A 17,738-nucleotide genomic window follows, 5' to 3' on the forward strand; every position below is an offset into this window, starting at 1 on the left:
GTTTCTTGACCCGTCAGCCAATGGGAACAGTTTCTCTCTATCCACTCTGTCTAGACCCTTCATGATTTTGAATACCTCTATCAAATCTCCTCTCAACCTTCTCTGTTCCAAGGAGAACAATCCCAGCTTCTCCATTCTAGCCACGTAATTTTAAGTCCCTCATCCCTGGAATCATTCTAATAAATCTCTTCTGCACCCTTTCTAAGGCCTTCACATACTTTCTAATGTGCGGTGCCCAGAACTGGACACAATACTCCGGTTGTGGTCAAACCAGTGTTTTATAAAGGTTCATCATGACGTCCTTGCTTTTGTACTCTATGCCTCTATTTATAAAGCCCAGGACCTCGTATGCTTTTTTAACCGCTTTCTCAACATACCCTGCCACCTTCAACGATTTGTGCACATATAGCCCCAGATCCCTCTGTTCCTGCAGAACTGTGTCCTCTAGTTTATATTACCTCTCCTCATTTTTCCTACCGAAATGCATCACCTCGCATTTTTCAATGTTAAACTTCATCTGCCACATGTCCACCCATGCCACCAGCCTGTCTATATCCTCTTGAAGTCTATCACTATCCTCCTCACTGTTCACTAGCCTTCCAAGTTTTGTGTCATCTGCACATTTTGAAATTGTGCCCTGTACACCCAAGTCTAAGTCATTAATATATATCAAGAAAAGCAGTGGTCCCAGCACCAACCCCTGTGGACCACCACTGCACACCTCCTCCAGTCCGAAAAACTATTTCTTGTCAATTAGCCAATTCTGTGTCCACGATGTATTGCTCCCTTTATTCCATGGGCCGCAATCTTAATAGCAAGCCTACCATGTGGCACTTTATCAAGCACTTTTTGAAAATACATATCCACTACATCAACTCCATTGCCCTCATCTACCCTCTCTGTTACCTCATCAAAAAACTTTATCAAGTTAGTTAAACACAATTTGCCTTTAACAAATCCATGCTGGCTTCCCCTAATCAATCCACACTCGTTCAAGTGACTATTAATTCTGGCCCGGATTATCGTTTTCAAAAGTTTCCCCACCATCAAGATTAAACTGACTGGCCTATAGTTGCTGGGTTTATCTTTACACCCCCATATCTAAGGAAGACTGGATGATTATGGCCATTACTTCTCTCAGCATCCTTGGGTGCAGTCCATCCGGACCAGGTGACTTAATCTATTTTAAGTACAGTTAGCCTTTCTAGTACCTCTTTCTCAATTTTTAGCCCACCCAGTATCTTAACTATATCTTCCTTTACTGAGACTCTGGCAGCATCTTCTTCCTTGGTAATGCTCCTCTGCTTCATAGAAGTACAAGCTACAATTCATCGACATATCTGCACATTTAATGACTTCTCTACTTCTTAGGCCTGCACACTGTTTTTACTTTTTACAACTACCAACTGCTTTTTAGAATTTTCCTCAGACATAAAGCTTCCTTCCTCTGCCTCCAATTTCTCCAGGTGTCAGGCCTTGGTTCAATGGGTAGCATTCTCACCTCAGTCAGACAGTTGTGGGTTTGAGTCCCACTCCAAAGACTTGAGCACATAATCCAAGCTGACACTCCAATACAGTACTGCGGGAATGCTGCACCATCAGAGGTGCCGTCTTTTGGACGAAATATTTAACATCTCAAGCACGTGTAAAAGATCCCATGGCACTATTCGAAGAGCAAGGGAGTTCTCCCCGGTGTCCTGGCCATATTTATCCCTCAAGCAACATCACAAACAGATTATCTGGTAATTATTACATCGCTGTTTATGGGACCTTGCTGCCTCCAAACTGCCGCATTTCCTACATTACAACAGTGACTACACTTCAAAAGTATTTAACTGGCTGAAAAGCGCTTTGGGACGTCCTGAAGTCGTGAAAGGTGCTATATAAATGCGAGTCCTTTATCTTCTCCTCCCCTGAAGATATGGAATTATATTGGGGGCAGATTTCTGCAGCTGCTGACAGCCCTTGGGTAGCATGTCCAAGTAATTTCTCTTCATGAGTGAGTATCGGCAAGAGGAAATTTTGTAGCAGTGTAGATGGGCATACACTAACACACACTGAATCAGTGGACAGGAATCAGGGCTAACATCCATGGGATGGCAAGGCCAAATGTACCTCTTCCCCTTTCACTAGCCCAGCTGAGATCAACCAGATTACAGTTCAAACCTGGGACTTTATGGTCCATAAACACTTGAGGCAAAGCATTTGCTCAGGATAGGGAGTGTACTAAGATGACTAAGGTGGCCCCAGTTTTGATTTGCGCTGAGTTAACCAATTTTACACAGCACGACAGCAGGGTTGCTACAACTGTCCTCACTATCTCTAAAACCAGCAATGGTTTTCATTCCAGATCACTGGTGACCCATCCTGGAAGTATGTGTGTGAATGCTGGGTGCGGTCAGCATTGGGCCAGCTTAGATTTCTGTTAGCAGAAAAAAAAACTTTTTATTTATTATTCGTTCATGGGATGAGGGCATCGCTGGCAAGGCCAGCATTTATTGCCCATCCTAATTGTCCTAGGGAAGGTGGTCGTGAGCCGCCTTCTTGAACCGCTACAGTCCGTGTGGTGAAGGTTCTCCCACAGTGCTGTTAGGAAGAGAGTTCCAGGATTTTGACCCAGCGACGATGAAGGAACGGCGATATATTTCCAAGTCGGGATGGTGTGTGACTTGGAGGGGAACATGCAGGTGGTGGTGTTCCCATGTGCCCGCTGCCCTTGTCCTTGTCCTTGTCCTTGTCCTTCTAGGTGGTAGAGGTCGTGGGTTTGGGAGGTGCTGTCGAAGAAGCCTTGGCGAGTTGCTGCAGTGCATCCTGTGGATGGTACACACTGCAGCCACTGTGCGCCGGTGGTGAAGGGAGTGAACGTTTAGAGTGGTGGATGGGGTGCCAATCAAGCAGGCTGCTTTGTCCTGGATGGTGTCGAGCTTCTTGAGTGTTGTTGGAGCTGCACTCATCCAGGCAAGTGGAGAGTATTCCATCACAATCCTGACTTGTGCCTTGTAGATGGTGGAAAGGCGTTGGGGAGTCAGGAGGTGAGTCACTTGCCGCAAAATACCCAGCCTCTGACCTGCTCTTGTAGCCACAGTATTTATGTAGCTGGTCCAGTTAAGTTTCTGGTCAATGGTGACCCCCAGGATGTTTAAAAGAGTTTAAAACATAGACTGCTTCCATCTGATTACTATTCTTTCAGTTTATACACCACTAGGATTCTCCATATTTCCCTTCATAGGCTTGGCATAAAATCCATTCAGCATCTTGAATGATTTCTTCATAATCCCTAAATTCCATTTGGTAATCGACTTGCACAATTTGATTGTGCAAGGACATAACTGAAAATCATCCTCAATCCAGCTTAGATCTCATTGCAGTCAAATAGACTCCCAATGCAACCATCATTAATATTTGAGTGAGGTGAAGGAGGACAGCCAACACCCGAGAAACTCAGGAAGGAGTCAATATTTCCAAGTGGGGGGAAGGGGCGCAATCCTGGAAAGTAACTCTCCTCTCCTGAAAGATGGTGACTGACCCTGGGCTACAATTCCATGAATGCCAACCATTTACAGTAGTTTAAATATTATTTCTTCAAGATTGATACTAAAATATCTCAACCAGTCCACATCAAATCTTCAGTACATTTAGTGAATCCTTTACAGGAAGGAAGTGAGTTTTTAAAAAAAATTGTACATATATTATTGGCTATATTCAAAAGCTACCACTGTGCAATTCCAAATTCAAAACTATATATTCACAAAATTGGCAAGCTTAAATTAGTGTACATTTCAATCATCTTCGTGTCTTAAGAGCATCTTAAAACTAAAATCATCTTAATACCTTGCATAAATGTTCTTTGATTTTTGGGATTACACTGGCTTACTATAAAATACAAGCAACGCATTGATCAAAAAAAGTGACATGTTGTAATGGTGTTATACGTAATAGAACAGAAATAAAAACTTATACTGTATAAATCCAATTCCCAATGGGCGTGAGCCAATGGTGCAAAATTCCCTGAATAATTCACTGTTCAAATGCCTTCTTAATTCAAAACAAAGAACTTCAAGTACTGAAGGCACTGATGAAATAAATATTTCAAATTTTTGCCTACAACAGAACCAGCTGCAGAGGACCACACACAGCTTTGGGATGTACTTGAGTAAGTCTCCTAAAACAGGTTCAAGACAGATTCAGACTGGTTTTTGAAACTAAAATCAGCTGGTTAATATAGATATGTGATAGGTTCCAGTGTTCATTGATAACTGACTAGTACAAATCGCACCTCCATTAACTGCACTCGCAGTATCCAAATGAATTTCTCCAAGTCATGACGTAGTTTTACATAAACCAGCGAAACCAGCTAGAAATTAGTGCTGATGGAGCTTTAAGGGCAGACCGTGATCTTTTAGTCCAACACACATTTCAAGTCAGACTGTAGCACTTTTTTAAAATCAAAAAATCTTATTTTGTTAGAATAGAAAAATATGGATCTTATTTGCACATGCTATAAGCTTAATTATGTAATCTAAGTAGACCAACCAGAAGCTAAAAACTCTGTCAGACTGAGCACAGGAAGAATCTTGATCATTTGCCGATTTTCATTACCTAGCAAGGAGAGAGAAAGTCCCCATTATGGCAGAAATTCTGCTCTTTAGAGGCTCCCAACTGGGGAGCGCATTGAGGACAGGCTGACCAGAAGCAAGGGCCACTGATGTTACCCCACTTTTCCCGAGGAGGTGCATTATGGGGTGATCTTAATATATTTGAATCTCCACTGATTTCTAGAAGTGGACACTGGACCAATCAGAGCTGCTTCTGTTGCAACATTGATCAGTTACAATGCACCAAAGCAGCTCCGAAAGGCCCAATGTCCAATTCTAGAAATCAGTGGGGATTCAAACATTCCGTGCTGTGCTGAGCTGAGGTCACCCCATAATGCCCTGCCTCGGGCTATGCAAAGCTGTATCAGTTCAAGTGAAAGATATTGCTGTGGCATCTCCTGATTGCTATATTGAAGTAGAGATCCTTGAAGCAGTTGGTAATTTGAGGCACACAATCTCTACATGACTGAAGACAAGGCGAGTATAGTCTGAACTTCTCAATTCCCTAACCCCCTTCACCAGCTTTTGAAACAGGATTGAACTCTGCCATCTTCTTAGGGATTACAAACTACTTTTTCTTAGAAAAAGAGGGTGTAAATGGGCTATGAATCTTGGAAGGGGGCTCAGCAAAGAGTTTAGGGACCTCTTTTCCACTGCAATCAAAATATCAAATGGGGAAAACCTTCTGACCTCAAATCCTTGGGTAACAGTTCAAAAGATGAATTGTAACACTATGTGTTTTGTGCACAAAACGTTAAAAGTTCCTGTATCCATGATCGAAAGACACTTTTATTTGTACTGAATGAGAAACTTAACACATTCAGAAAACACGTATCGAAAAAAAATTTAAAGCCAGCTCTAATGACCACTTGTGTATTACCCACCAAATATTAGTCCTTTGAGCTTGTGTTGGGAGGATAACTTCAGTCATAGAATTGTCACTTTAGAGAGGTGTCACTGTTCATTATATCATTTCACCATTACTGTAAGAGAACCAACTACAATTTTTTTTGATGAATTCACTGCACCAATAATTAACTGAATTAAACTGCATTTTTAGTGTACTTTACTGACAATCATTAGGGAAATGGAATATTAATTCAAAACATAATCATTTAAAATCTACAACATAATCCATAAGAGCAGAGACTACCAGGAAAAATTACAATAAATTTTCTAACTTCTTACGTGTCTGGATAGAAGGTGCAGGGCAGACCCTGTTCCCAAATACTATAGACATCCCACCAATACACAACACCAGAAATTTTTTTTAAACTATTTAGAAATGCTGCATATATTTTGTACATTTGAGTCTCTTAAAACATATAATGAAGATTTTTTTCAGTGTCAAAACTCCTCTGCCGAACTTATTAGAATCTATTATTAAGGACAGAGTGACTGAGCATTTGGACAAATATGAGCTGATCAGAGAGAGCCAGCATGGATTTGTAACGGGTAAGACATGTCTAACAAACCTAGTTAAATTTTATGAGGAGGTAACTAATGAGGTAGATAAAGGAGGATCTATGGAGGTCATTTATATGGACTTTCAGTAGGCATTCGACAAGGTTCCATATAAGAGACTGTAATCAAAAATGAAAGTGCGTGGAACTGGAGGCAACCTGTGGCTTGATTAGGAGGTATGAGACTCAGAGTAGAGATAATGGGAATGTACTCAAATTGGCAGAATGTGACCAGTGGTGTCCCCCCAGGAATCTGTACTCAGGCCACAGCTTTTCACTATACTTATAAATGACTTGGATGAAGGAATAGAGAGCCGTATATCTAAGTTTGTTGATGACATTAAGTTAGGTGGCACGGTAAATAGCGTAGATGGGAGCAGAAAGTTGCAAAGGGACATTGATAGATTAAGTGAGTGGGCAAAACTATGGCAGATGGAGTTCAATGTGCGAAAGTGTGAGGTCATCCACTTTGGACCTAAGAAAGATGGATCAGTGTATTTTCTAAATGGCGTGAAGCTAGGGACTGTGGATGAACAGAGAGATTAAGGGGTCCAAATACAGAAATCACTGAAAGCTAGTGGACAGGTACAGAAAATAATTAAGGCGACTAATCGAATGTTGGCCTTTATCTCAAGAGCGCTGGAACATAAAGGGGTGGAAGTTATGTTGCAGCTGTTCAGAGCTCTGGTTAGACCCCATCTGTAGTACTGCATTCAGTTCTGGGCACCGCACCTCAGGAAACATATTAGTCTTAGAGGGGGTGCAGTGCTGATTCATCAGAATAATGCTGGGGCTAAATGGGTTAAATTATGAGCTCAGGTTGCACAGGCTTGTATTCTCGAATATAGAAAAATAATGATGTGGAGATGCCGGTGATGGACTGGGGTTGACAAATGTAAGGAATCTTACAACACCAGGTTATAGTCCAACTGTTTTATTTGAAAATCACAAGCTTTCGGAGGCTTCTCCTTCGTCAGGTGAGTGTCAAGATTCATTGAAAATTACCGCATATATAGTCATAGAACAATGCCTGGTGATTACAGATAATCTTTCCAACTGCCCGTTGTCAAGGCAATCAAAGTGTTCAGAGAGAGAGAGATGTTACCTACGTGACCACCGAATATACAAACGGCCAGAACAAAAGACAGAGAGAGAGAGAGAGAGAGAGAGAGAGAGAGAGAGAAACATCCGAAAGGAAGAGAAAGACAGAGAATGACCCGTAGTATTAAAAACAGAACTTTTTTTTGCTGGTGGGGTTACGTGTAGCGTGACATGAACCCAAGATCCCGGTTGAGGCCGTCCTCATGGGTGCGGAACTTGGCTATCCAAGGCGGCCTTCGAGACACACGACAATGCAAAATCGTCGAGCAGAAATTGATAGCTGTCGAAGAAGCCTTGGCGACTTGCTGCAGTGCATTCTGTGGATGGTACACACTGCAGCCACTGTGCGCAGGTGGTGAAGGGAGTGAGTGTTTAGGGTGGTGGATGGGATGCCAATCAAGCAGGCTGCTTTGTCCTGGATGGTGTCGAGCTTCTTGAGTGTTGTTGGAGCTGCACTCATCCAGGCAAGTGGAGAGTATTCCATCACACTCCTGACTTGTGCCTTGCAGATGGTGGAAAGGCTTTGGGGAGTCAGGAGGTGAGTCACTCGCTGCAGAATACCCAGCCTCTGACCTGCTCTTGCAGCCACAGTATTTATATGGCAGGTCCAGTTAAGTTTCTGGTCAATAGTGACCCCCAGGATGTTGATGATGGGGGATTCGGCGATGGTAATGCCGTTGAATGTCAAGGGGAGGTGGTTAGACTCTCTCTTGTTGGAGATGGTCATTGCCTGGCACTTGTCTGGCGTGAATGTTATTTGCCACTTGTCAGCCCAAGCCTGGGTGTTGTGCAGGTCTTGCTACATGCGGGCTCGGACTGCTTCATTATTTGAGGGGTTGCGAATGGAACTGAACACTGTGCAATCATCAGCGAATATTCCCATTTCTGACCTTATGATGGAGGGAAGGTCATTGATGAAGTAGCTGAAGATGGTTGGGACTAGGACACTGCCCTGAGGAACTCCTCCAGCAATGTCCTGGAGCTGAGATGATTGGCCTCCAACAACCACTATCATCTTCCTTTGTGCTAGGCATGACTCCAGCCACTGGAGAGTTTTCACCTTAATTCCCATTGACTTCAATTTTACTAGGGCTCCTTGGTGCACACTCGGTCAAATGCTGCCTTGATGTCAAGGGCAGTCACACTCACCTCACCTCTGGAATTCAGCTTTTTTGACCATATTGGGACCAAGGCTGTAATGAGCTCTGGAGCAGTGTGGTCCTGGCGGAACCCAAACTGAGCATCGGTGAGCAGGTTATTGGAGAGTAAGTGCCGCTTGATAGCACTGTCAATGACACCTTCCATCACTTTGCTGATGATTGAGAGTAGACTGATGGGGCGGTAATTGGCCGGATTGGATTTGTCCTGCTTTTTGTGGACAGGACATGCCCGGGCAATTTCCACATTGTTAGGTAGATGCCAGTGTTGTCGCTGTACTGGAACAGCTTGGCTGGAGGCGCAGCTAGTTCTGGAGCACAAATCTTCGGTACTATAGCCGGAATGTTGTCGGGGCCCATCGCCTTTGCTGTATCCAGTGCACTTGGCCGTTTCTTGATATCACGTGGAGTGAATCAAATTGGCTGAAGACTGGCTTCTGTGATGGTAGGGATATCAGGAAGAGGCCAAGATGGATCATCCACTCGGCACTTCTGGCTGACGATGGTTGCAAATGCTTCAGCCTAGTCTTTTGCACTCACGTGCTGGACTCCGCCATCATTGAGGATGGGGATGTTTACAGAGCCTCCTCCTCCCGTTAGTTGTTTAATTGTCCACCACCATTCACGACTGGATGTGGCAGGACTGCAGAGCTTTGATCTGATCCGTTGGTTGTGGAATCGCTTAGCTCTGTCTATAGCATGTTGCTTCCACTGTTTAGCGTGCATATAGTCCTGAGTTGTAGCTTCACCAGGTTGGCACCTCATTTTTAGGTACGCCTGGTGCTGCTCTTGGCATGCTCTTCTACACTCCTCATTGAACCAGGGTTGATCCCCTGGCTTGTTGGTAATGGTAGAGTGAGGAATACACCGGGCCATGAGGTTACAGATTGTGGTGGAATACAATTTTGCTACTGCTGCTGATGGCCCACAGCGCCTCATGGATGCCCAGTTTTGAGCTGCTAGATCTGTTCTGAATCTATCCCATTTAGCACGGTGGTAGTGCCACACAATACGTTGGATGGTATCCTCAGTCGAAGACGGGACTTCGTCTCCACGAGGATTGTGCAGTGGTCACTCCTACCAATACGGTCATGGACAGAAGCATTTGCAACAGGTAGATTGGTGAGGACGAAGTCAAGTACGTTTTTCCCTCGTGTTGGTTCGCTCACCATCTGCCGCAGGCCCAGTCTGGCAGCTATGTCCTTCAGGACTCGGCCAGCTTGGTCAGCAGTGGTGCTACCGAGCCACTCTTGGTGATGGACATTGAATTCCCCCACCCAGAGTACATTCTGTGCCCTTGCTACCCTCAGTGCTTCCTCCAAATGGTGTTCAACATGGAGGAGGACTGATTCATCAGCTGAGGGAGGGCGGTAGGTGGCCATGTCTTCTCTTCACACACTACTCAGAGGCTGGGTTGATAGCGCACATTTTTTTTAAAGTTCAAATTCAAGCAATTCAACGCCACAGAGCCTGCAGTAAGTATTTTCGTTAATTTAATTCAGAGGAGCTGCGGTGAGCGTTGCCTTGCCGCTCCACGCGATTTATGGCCCAACATATTCATCCACAGCTTCATAAATGAAACAAACTGGCCAAACACAGAGTTCGTTTTATTTCATCAACACTGGGTCCCATATTCAATGTACCCCAGTCATAGCAATTTATGTAGTTGTCGCATTTTCTGTTGCAACAAGCTCTGTGCATTTATTTTTTAAAAAACAGCACTGACCATTAAAATCGGACACACAGTTGGGCAATATAAATGCAAAATGGACACAGACATGATTTAAAAAAGGAAATGATTGTGAAGTACATAGGTAATGTTATCTCAGCCTTTCATTTCCACCACCCCCCCCCCCCTTCAAAATTAGAACCAAAAGAAATTTACAGCACAGGAGGCCATTCGGTCCATCGTGTCTATAGCAGCTCTTTGCTGCAGCAATTCAAAACTAAACCCACTACCCTGCAAACTCCTTGTAGCCCTATATCTTCTTTGGATTCAAATATTTATCCAATTTTCCTTTGAAAGATGCAATGGTCTCTGCCTCAATCACTCCCTGTGGCAAAGCATCAACAACCCTATGCATGAAGACATTTCTTTTATCGCCACTCAATAATAATTTTAAATTCATGATCGCTAGTCACCAACTCCCCAACCAGTGTAATTAGTTTTTCTCTGTTCACTATCAAAGCCCTTCATAATTCAAAACAGCTCTGTCGCCTCTTAGCCTTCTCTGCTCCAATGGAAATAGTCCCTAAATCTCAAGTCTCACCTCATGACTATTGTTTCCCATCCCTGGCATCATCCTGGCGAATGTATGCTCGGCATTCTCTATGGCATTAATAGCCTTCCCGTAATGGGAGCCTAAAGCTTCAAAGCTTTATCCACGTCCATTGCCCAAAGATGTATGCATATTGCTGTTATACCATGCACTTCTAACAAGACTCACGAGACACCTTATCGAATACCTTCTGAAAATCCATAATCACTTCACCTATTGCATTCCCTTTATCTATCCCATCAGTTACTTCTTCAAATAAAACTCTACTGAATTGATTAAATACTACTAGCCTTTAACAAATCAATGCTGGCTATTCTTCATGAGCCCATGGGTTTCTAAATGCTCACTAATCGTATCTTGAATTATGGATTTTAAGAGTTGCCCATAACTGATGTTAGACTATCGTTACCCGACTATCTCATTCTTTCCCTTCTTGAACAAAAGTGTTACATTGGTTGCTCCCCAGTTGCATAGCACAATTTGTATATTTGAGGACTAAAAAATTGTGGCCAAAGCCTCTATCTCCCCTCTAACATCTTTCAACAATTTGGGGTGCATATGGTCAAAGGCCAATGATTTATCCAGTTTTGAGTTGTGCTGATTTTTTTTTCAGAACCAGAATCTCTATTCCAGTCTATCTTGGGATAGTTTAATTCATCCATTTTTATCCTGTTCGTACAAATTTTCTCTGAAATTTATGCAGATCTCCCTTCTATCTCAACTACACTGTTTGGTGGCCTGTAATGCACACTGAAAATTGTACCATTCCCCTTCCTATTTCTTAACTCTAACCATATGAATTCTGCCTTAACACAACCTCCAAGGACATCCTTATGTTCTAGCACAAGCATTTCATCCTTTACGAACATTGCCACCCTAACACCAATTTCACCTCCCCCCACCCCCCCTCCATTTCTCCTGAAAATGTTATAGCCAAGAATAACAAGTCAATCCTTGAATCATCATCCTATATTTATACATCGAAGTGGAAACCAGGGAGAATATATGTAAGCAGAGATCTTCCTCTAAGCAAAAACACTAACACTATTTTGATGTAAGTTTACTTTCCAATCAGCATCCATGCTAGAATGAATGGCTTTACTGCACAACCCATTTCTAAAAACCACAATAATTTTGGTGGGGGCGATGGGGGAAAAGAGTAAGGAAGTGGTCCTCATCACTGGAACCAGCTAATAATTTCCCTTCCTGCAGACACAACTGTGTAGTGTTTATGAACATCTGTTTGCATTTCTAAAGAACCTATTCTGTACATCACTGCAAACAGTGAAGTTTACCTAATCCTCCTGAAGGTGGTGACTCAGGCTCTGTGTCATTAACCTACTGGTACTTTTCCCAGACATGTATTCGTCACATGCGAATTAGGACAGCAAGTGCCAACAAGCTATTGAATACAAGGACCATCCCAGTTGAGCCCAACCATGTTCTGACTTGAGTTTACACATGACAATTTTAGCATGGAGCACTAAATTGCAATTCAGAGCAAGAACCTCGGTTAATTTTTTCCCCTCTTCAGTCCACGAGTGCTGAAGCCAATAGTAGCAACTATTACCCTTACTTCCACTTTGGTGAGATTAGTTAACTCTGTACAGACCAATGATTGAATCAGGGTCTCCCTGATTTATGTGCCTTTGAACCTCACTAGGCATTGCACTCACCTGAAGGCAGTATTAAAGATAAATGTTGGCACAATAAAATGTTCTTGTATGAACAGATGGCATTTCAGAAGCATTGTTATAATTGTTCTTTTCTTTTAAAATGAGGGAGCTAGGAATCATTATAAGGGACAGGAATCATTTATCTGCCCTAAAAAAGTTTAATTACAGTATTTGTGCAACCCACCTTGGCAGAGAACACAACTCTTCAAACTGATACCAGGAAGTATCTTATCACAATTATATTTAAATAAGGAAACAATGTTTGTAGAAGTCGCTAAGGTGAATTCACACAGCTACCCTCAGTAAATAGAAGAATCAACAATTCCATTTGAATTAAAATCACTCACTGCACTCAAATCCCAAAACGCTGCCTTCCTTCATCTATGCTGTGTTAACAAAAAGGGGATTTAATCAATAGAATGTATTATTACAGTTAATGAGACAAAATATTACAATTTATTACAATCTGTACCAAAGGCATCAGTTTTAAATAAACAAAAAACCTGTTTAAACAGTATGACTAGTGCAATAAACAGCTGCATTTCAGTGTTAATAAACCTGTCATTTATCCATTGATACTCATCTAAGTCACTGTTTGAATTACAAGCCAAAAGCAAACACAACCACTCATTCCTTTTACGGTAAGAGCTAATCTACATTCCTTGTAAACCAATCCTCAGGTATAGCTGCACCACAAGAAATAAAACCATTTTTTCCAACCTGTGGATAAAAGATTAATGAGCCAGGACCATAAGTGAGCAGGCACCTTAACATTGTTGGGTTCTAAATATTAAACATTCTTGATTGAGAACTAGATCCCAACATATAATTCATTCTATCCAATTAAAAATAAAGAACACAAAAAATGTTAATTAATTGCCAATAATAAACTCAAATAGATGGCAAATATTCATACAGAATCCAGCTGAACTTTTAAATTATTATAAATCAGGCTTCCAGTCCACGACTGCAGTTTTTCAGCTTTAAATGCTTAGGCCAAAGTCCCCAACTATCACACACGATGCAATAATACTGTACATTAGTAACTCACCTTACGATGCAACTTGATCACTATGCAGGCCCTTAAGCATTAACAGAATACCAGTGGCAGCAGATGTGTGACATTAATGTAAAGCAGGAAGCAATGCAATTTTGACAGCAGAGGTCTACATTTTTGTGGGTCCAACAAGCTGTCGTTAGATTCCACTTCAATCTAAATTCTCAGAAGACGGTACAAATCTAACTTTAGCAATCATTCATGGGTCTTCAGTTTCCTGCAAGACCTGATTTGAAGCGACAGCAGAACAGCAAGTAAATAAAGGATAGCAAAACAAGGTGGTCATTTGCATGCAGCTTTCCTGGCATCCAACTCAAATGTGAAAGTGCCTTATGCTCTGTGCGTGACCTCATGGTGACAAGAACCTCATGGTGACAAGAACCTCTTGGCTCTTGACCCTCAAAAGGCTTTTGCTCGTTTGTTAAAATGAAGTTTTTTTGGCTATTGATTTGCAAATGGATGACTGTTTAAATAACACTACATTTAATGAATCAGTAAAAGCTTTCTCAATCAGGGCTACAATCAGTATTACCAATAGTTGCACATTACATGTAGAGAATGCAAGCTGTGCAATAGTCAATAAATCTAAAAATGGAAAGGGTAAAAACACCAATCGCCATCTTAACATTCTATTTTATACATTTGTTTGGAGTGTAGACAACGTAGCATTTATTGCCCGAGGGCATTAAGAGTCAACCATATTGTGTGGAACCAAGCTAGGCCCTACCCCAGATTTGGTAGTGAGATGACAGGTTCCCTTCCCTGAAGGACATTAGTGAACCATTTTTTTTTTAAAACAACTGACAGCTTTCGAGATTATTTTTTTTCTTGTGTCAGCTCACAAATTACCAGATTTATTTAATTCTATTTCACAATTTACCGTGGTGACATTTGAACAAAACCTCTAAGTTGCTAGTCCAGTACTATATCCACCACACTACCATACTGCCTCTCTTGTCCTTTGTGTCTCTTCTTGCATGATGAGCCATACCACAATCAAGACAAACCTCTGTTATTCTAGAGCTGATCATTAGATGGTACATGATAACAGATTGGAATATAAACATCCACCACTGCACAAACTGAAACAATTAATCTGAAGCGATTCAAAGCACAGATGTGTGTAAAATATATTGTGCTGCAATGTAATTTCCTCATGAAGCAGTTTTGCTATTACATAGCCTTCATTCAAACACATGAATAACTCTGTACACTTAATGCATCTAACTAAAGTTTCTCTAACTTACTGTACAATAAAGCAGTTCCAGTTTAATCACCTTTTATTTTCTCCTAAGTTCAAGCCTAATGAATATTGTTTTGCCTGCCTAATTTCTTTTAGCATGTACCACTTCATCTCTTCCAGCAGCCAGTAACATTTAATTAAGTAATCAGATGTCAATGATGAAAACAAAACACAGACAGCTGTCAAATTAATTTAACTACCTGACAGGCAGATGTAGGTCAAATATTCCCCCTGACCTCCTGTTGCTAGAAATGGAATCTTTTTTTTGGTTCTTCGCTTGACCTGGACTGCTCCAAGCATTCTCTCATCATGCGGAGCAAAAATCTCCTTGCTGATAGCAGATTTGGCACTCATCATGGACTGGGAGATGGGAAGGCAGCTGAATTATTGTACCTAAAAAGGAAAAAGAAAGTAATTCAGTACTGCACATCATTTGATAAGATGCGAAGAAAGTTTAATGCATTTAAAGATAGCCTACCCAAAAAAGATAAGATTAAAATCACATTTTACATGTCCTAGAATGTTTTTCAAACTTAAAAAAAACATGCTCAGCAACTCAACTGCACAAAACATTATCTTTTAAAGTTACTCTCACCACCATCTTCAGGCAATAGAAAAAGGTCACTTGTGAGCATATAGTTCAGAGAAACTCAGGCACAACAAAACCAGCTCTGGAAAGGATTAACTATGAGCCACTATGTGTTAACATAGATTCCAATTTCTTATTAACTGCTAGTAGTCGGAGAACAGACTGGTTGCTGGTACAGCCAAGGTGTTCGGGACAGCCAACAGAATAAAACTCCATCCTAACAGAAGCATGAAAAGCAAACCAGGCCACAGCTCACTGAAAACTGCATGATCTGGGGTCAACAGTAAGCTTGCATAGGCACTGCTCCTAGACCCAGTACTTAAAAAGGGCTCCAGTCCGAATCCCAGTCCCATGAATGAACATAAATCAACTTACCATGCAAAAAAAGTCTCCTTCATCCTCCTCAGAAAAATGTAAAACATAACCATCCAGTTCACACAAATACAAGTACATTTTTGGTTAGATTATACTCCTATAATAAAAGTTTGCTGAGCTGCAAGAGTAGTGTGCACTGCACAATACCTTCTTTGCACAGGAAATAAATTTATATAATTTGTAGTGTCATGTATTTCCCAGTAATTTGGTGCACCCCAAAGAGTAACACTACAGTGCAAGGCACACAATATCAGGTGGCAGCCTTGGCACAGTGGTAAGACTCTCTTTTCAGAGTCAGGTCATGGGATCAAGCCCCACCCCAGGACTTGATAACATAATCTAGGCTGACACCTCAGTGCAGTGCAGTGCAGTGCAGTACAAAAGGAGTTCTGCACAGTCCAAGGTATTATGTTTTGGGTGAGGTATTAAACTGATATCATCGCTGGGTCAAAATCCTGGAACTCCCTACCTAACAGCACCGTGGGAGAACCTTCACCACATGGACTGCAGCAGTTCAAGGCGGCGGCTCACCACCACCTTCTCAAGGGCAATTAGGGATGGACAATGAATGCTGGCATTGCCAGTGATGCCCACATCCCATGAACAAATTTTTTAAAAATTTCAAACCAAGATATTAACTGCTAAAATAAACGGTCACAATTAATGCTGCTTCACAGAGTGTGTGCCATATCATCGAGTATTTTTCCTTAATAATTTGTGGAACATCAGTTCTTGACCAAAGTAATCCAGATAACATTCAGTGTTATAACAAGTTATGTACATGGATGGGAGTACAACATAAAGCACGTGACTGGCAGCCCACTGATCAAAAGTGCACATATATGGTTTTGGAAGGACAGGTTTGGGCACAGTAATGATGCCCTCAATTGTCAAATAGTCTCCATCAAGCAAAGTCTAAGTTAACATATTAAAAAGCGACTTAGGGCAAGGTACTTGAAGGCTTCCAGTGTCTTTGGAACTATACTCCAGCAAGTTTCATGAGGGAAGGAAACTGGAACAATAACCAAGCTGACTTTTCCAGCTGCATATTCTGAAACAGAGCCAAACTTCTGAGAGTGCGCAAAACTGCTACTGCATTACATAATTCAGTCACGTTATTTGAACCAAGTGTTCTGCTCTCACTAATGATATTCAAGTGTTACAAAATGTCATTCTACCAATTATTTGATATCACATGCTTAAGGGTTTCATGGTGCAGAAGATCAGGTTACTGTTTATTAAAGTCTTTTCAGTTTGTAGCTATGACTCTAAAATCTACGACAAATGCTATTTTAGGTATATTTATTCTCTTGCCTCCAAGCATGTTCTGGTGAACAACATTAAGTACATTCAACAATGCTGAATTTTCAAAGAGACATCTAAGGAAACGAGATTATCAAGGCTGCTGAAGATTTTAATTCCATTATCTATTAGATGAGTGCAACTATATTAAACATATATAAAACCACTGAAAAATAGGGATAGCACGGTTTTTTTTAAAAATCCTTTTTTGCTAAGATCTCCAGCAGCAGTTTGTTTTCTCAGATCGACGAAAGACAATGCTTGGATAGATATTGGTGCCATTCAAAAGTTATTTTTACACCTGAAAAAGTACTAATGATGATGGGCACACAATACTTTGAGTTGATGGCACTGCCCATAATAAGGGACCCACAATCTGAGATCTAGATAGTATAAAGGACCACATTTCCTGGGTCCTGCAAGTGAACTACCTTTTCAACAAGATCCATATCATAGATAGTAAGATGATACAAATAAAAAGAGTAGGTTTCCGACTGAGGATCCAAGGGGAAAATTGGCCAAAGATCAACCATTCCCATAGTCTATGCAGACAAAGAGCAAATGACAATAAGGAATTTACCAACACCAAGAAAATTGCACCCTGCTGTACCACATGGTACGAACAACAACTTGAATTTACATAGTGCTTTTAACAGTTAAAACTGTCCCAAGCACTTTATAGAGAAGTATTACGAGGAATGGATGCTGAGCCATGGGAGGGGGGCTAGGAGGGGTGACTGAAGGCCAGGCTGAAAAGATTGGTTTTGAGAAGATTTTTTTAAAAGGCGGATAGATAATTAGAGAACTAGTGGGATTTGAGAAGGGAGTTCAAGATAGTAGGGCTAAGGTGACAAAAGTTCTGCTGCTGATTAGGTGAAGGGAAGGGAGGATGTATAGGCGA

General features: G+C 41.6%; 1 protein-coding gene across 4 annotated transcripts in view; it reads right to left on the reverse strand.

Annotated features, from left to right (window-relative positions):
- Positions 1-17,738, reverse strand: part of stxbp6 (syntaxin binding protein 6 (amisyn)) — a 357,348-nt gene that overhangs the window by 269,863 nt on the left and 69,747 nt on the right. For all 4 annotated transcript variants that reach the window (XM_067990993.1, XM_067990990.1, XM_067990994.1 and 1 more), the window contains exon 2: positions 14,772-14,964. In XM_067990993.1, the coding sequence (XP_067847094.1) occupies positions 14,772-14,928 (157 nt within the window). In that variant the 5' untranslated portion in view covers positions 14,929-14,964. The remainder of the gene's footprint in view (positions 1-14,771; positions 14,965-17,738) is intronic.

The sequence above is a fragment of the Heptranchias perlo genome, chromosome 10 (genome assembly GCF_035084215.1).
Source record: "Heptranchias perlo isolate sHepPer1 chromosome 10, sHepPer1.hap1, whole genome shotgun sequence".
In the NCBI taxonomy this organism is placed as follows: Eukaryota; Metazoa; Chordata; class Chondrichthyes; order Hexanchiformes; family Hexanchidae; genus Heptranchias; species Heptranchias perlo.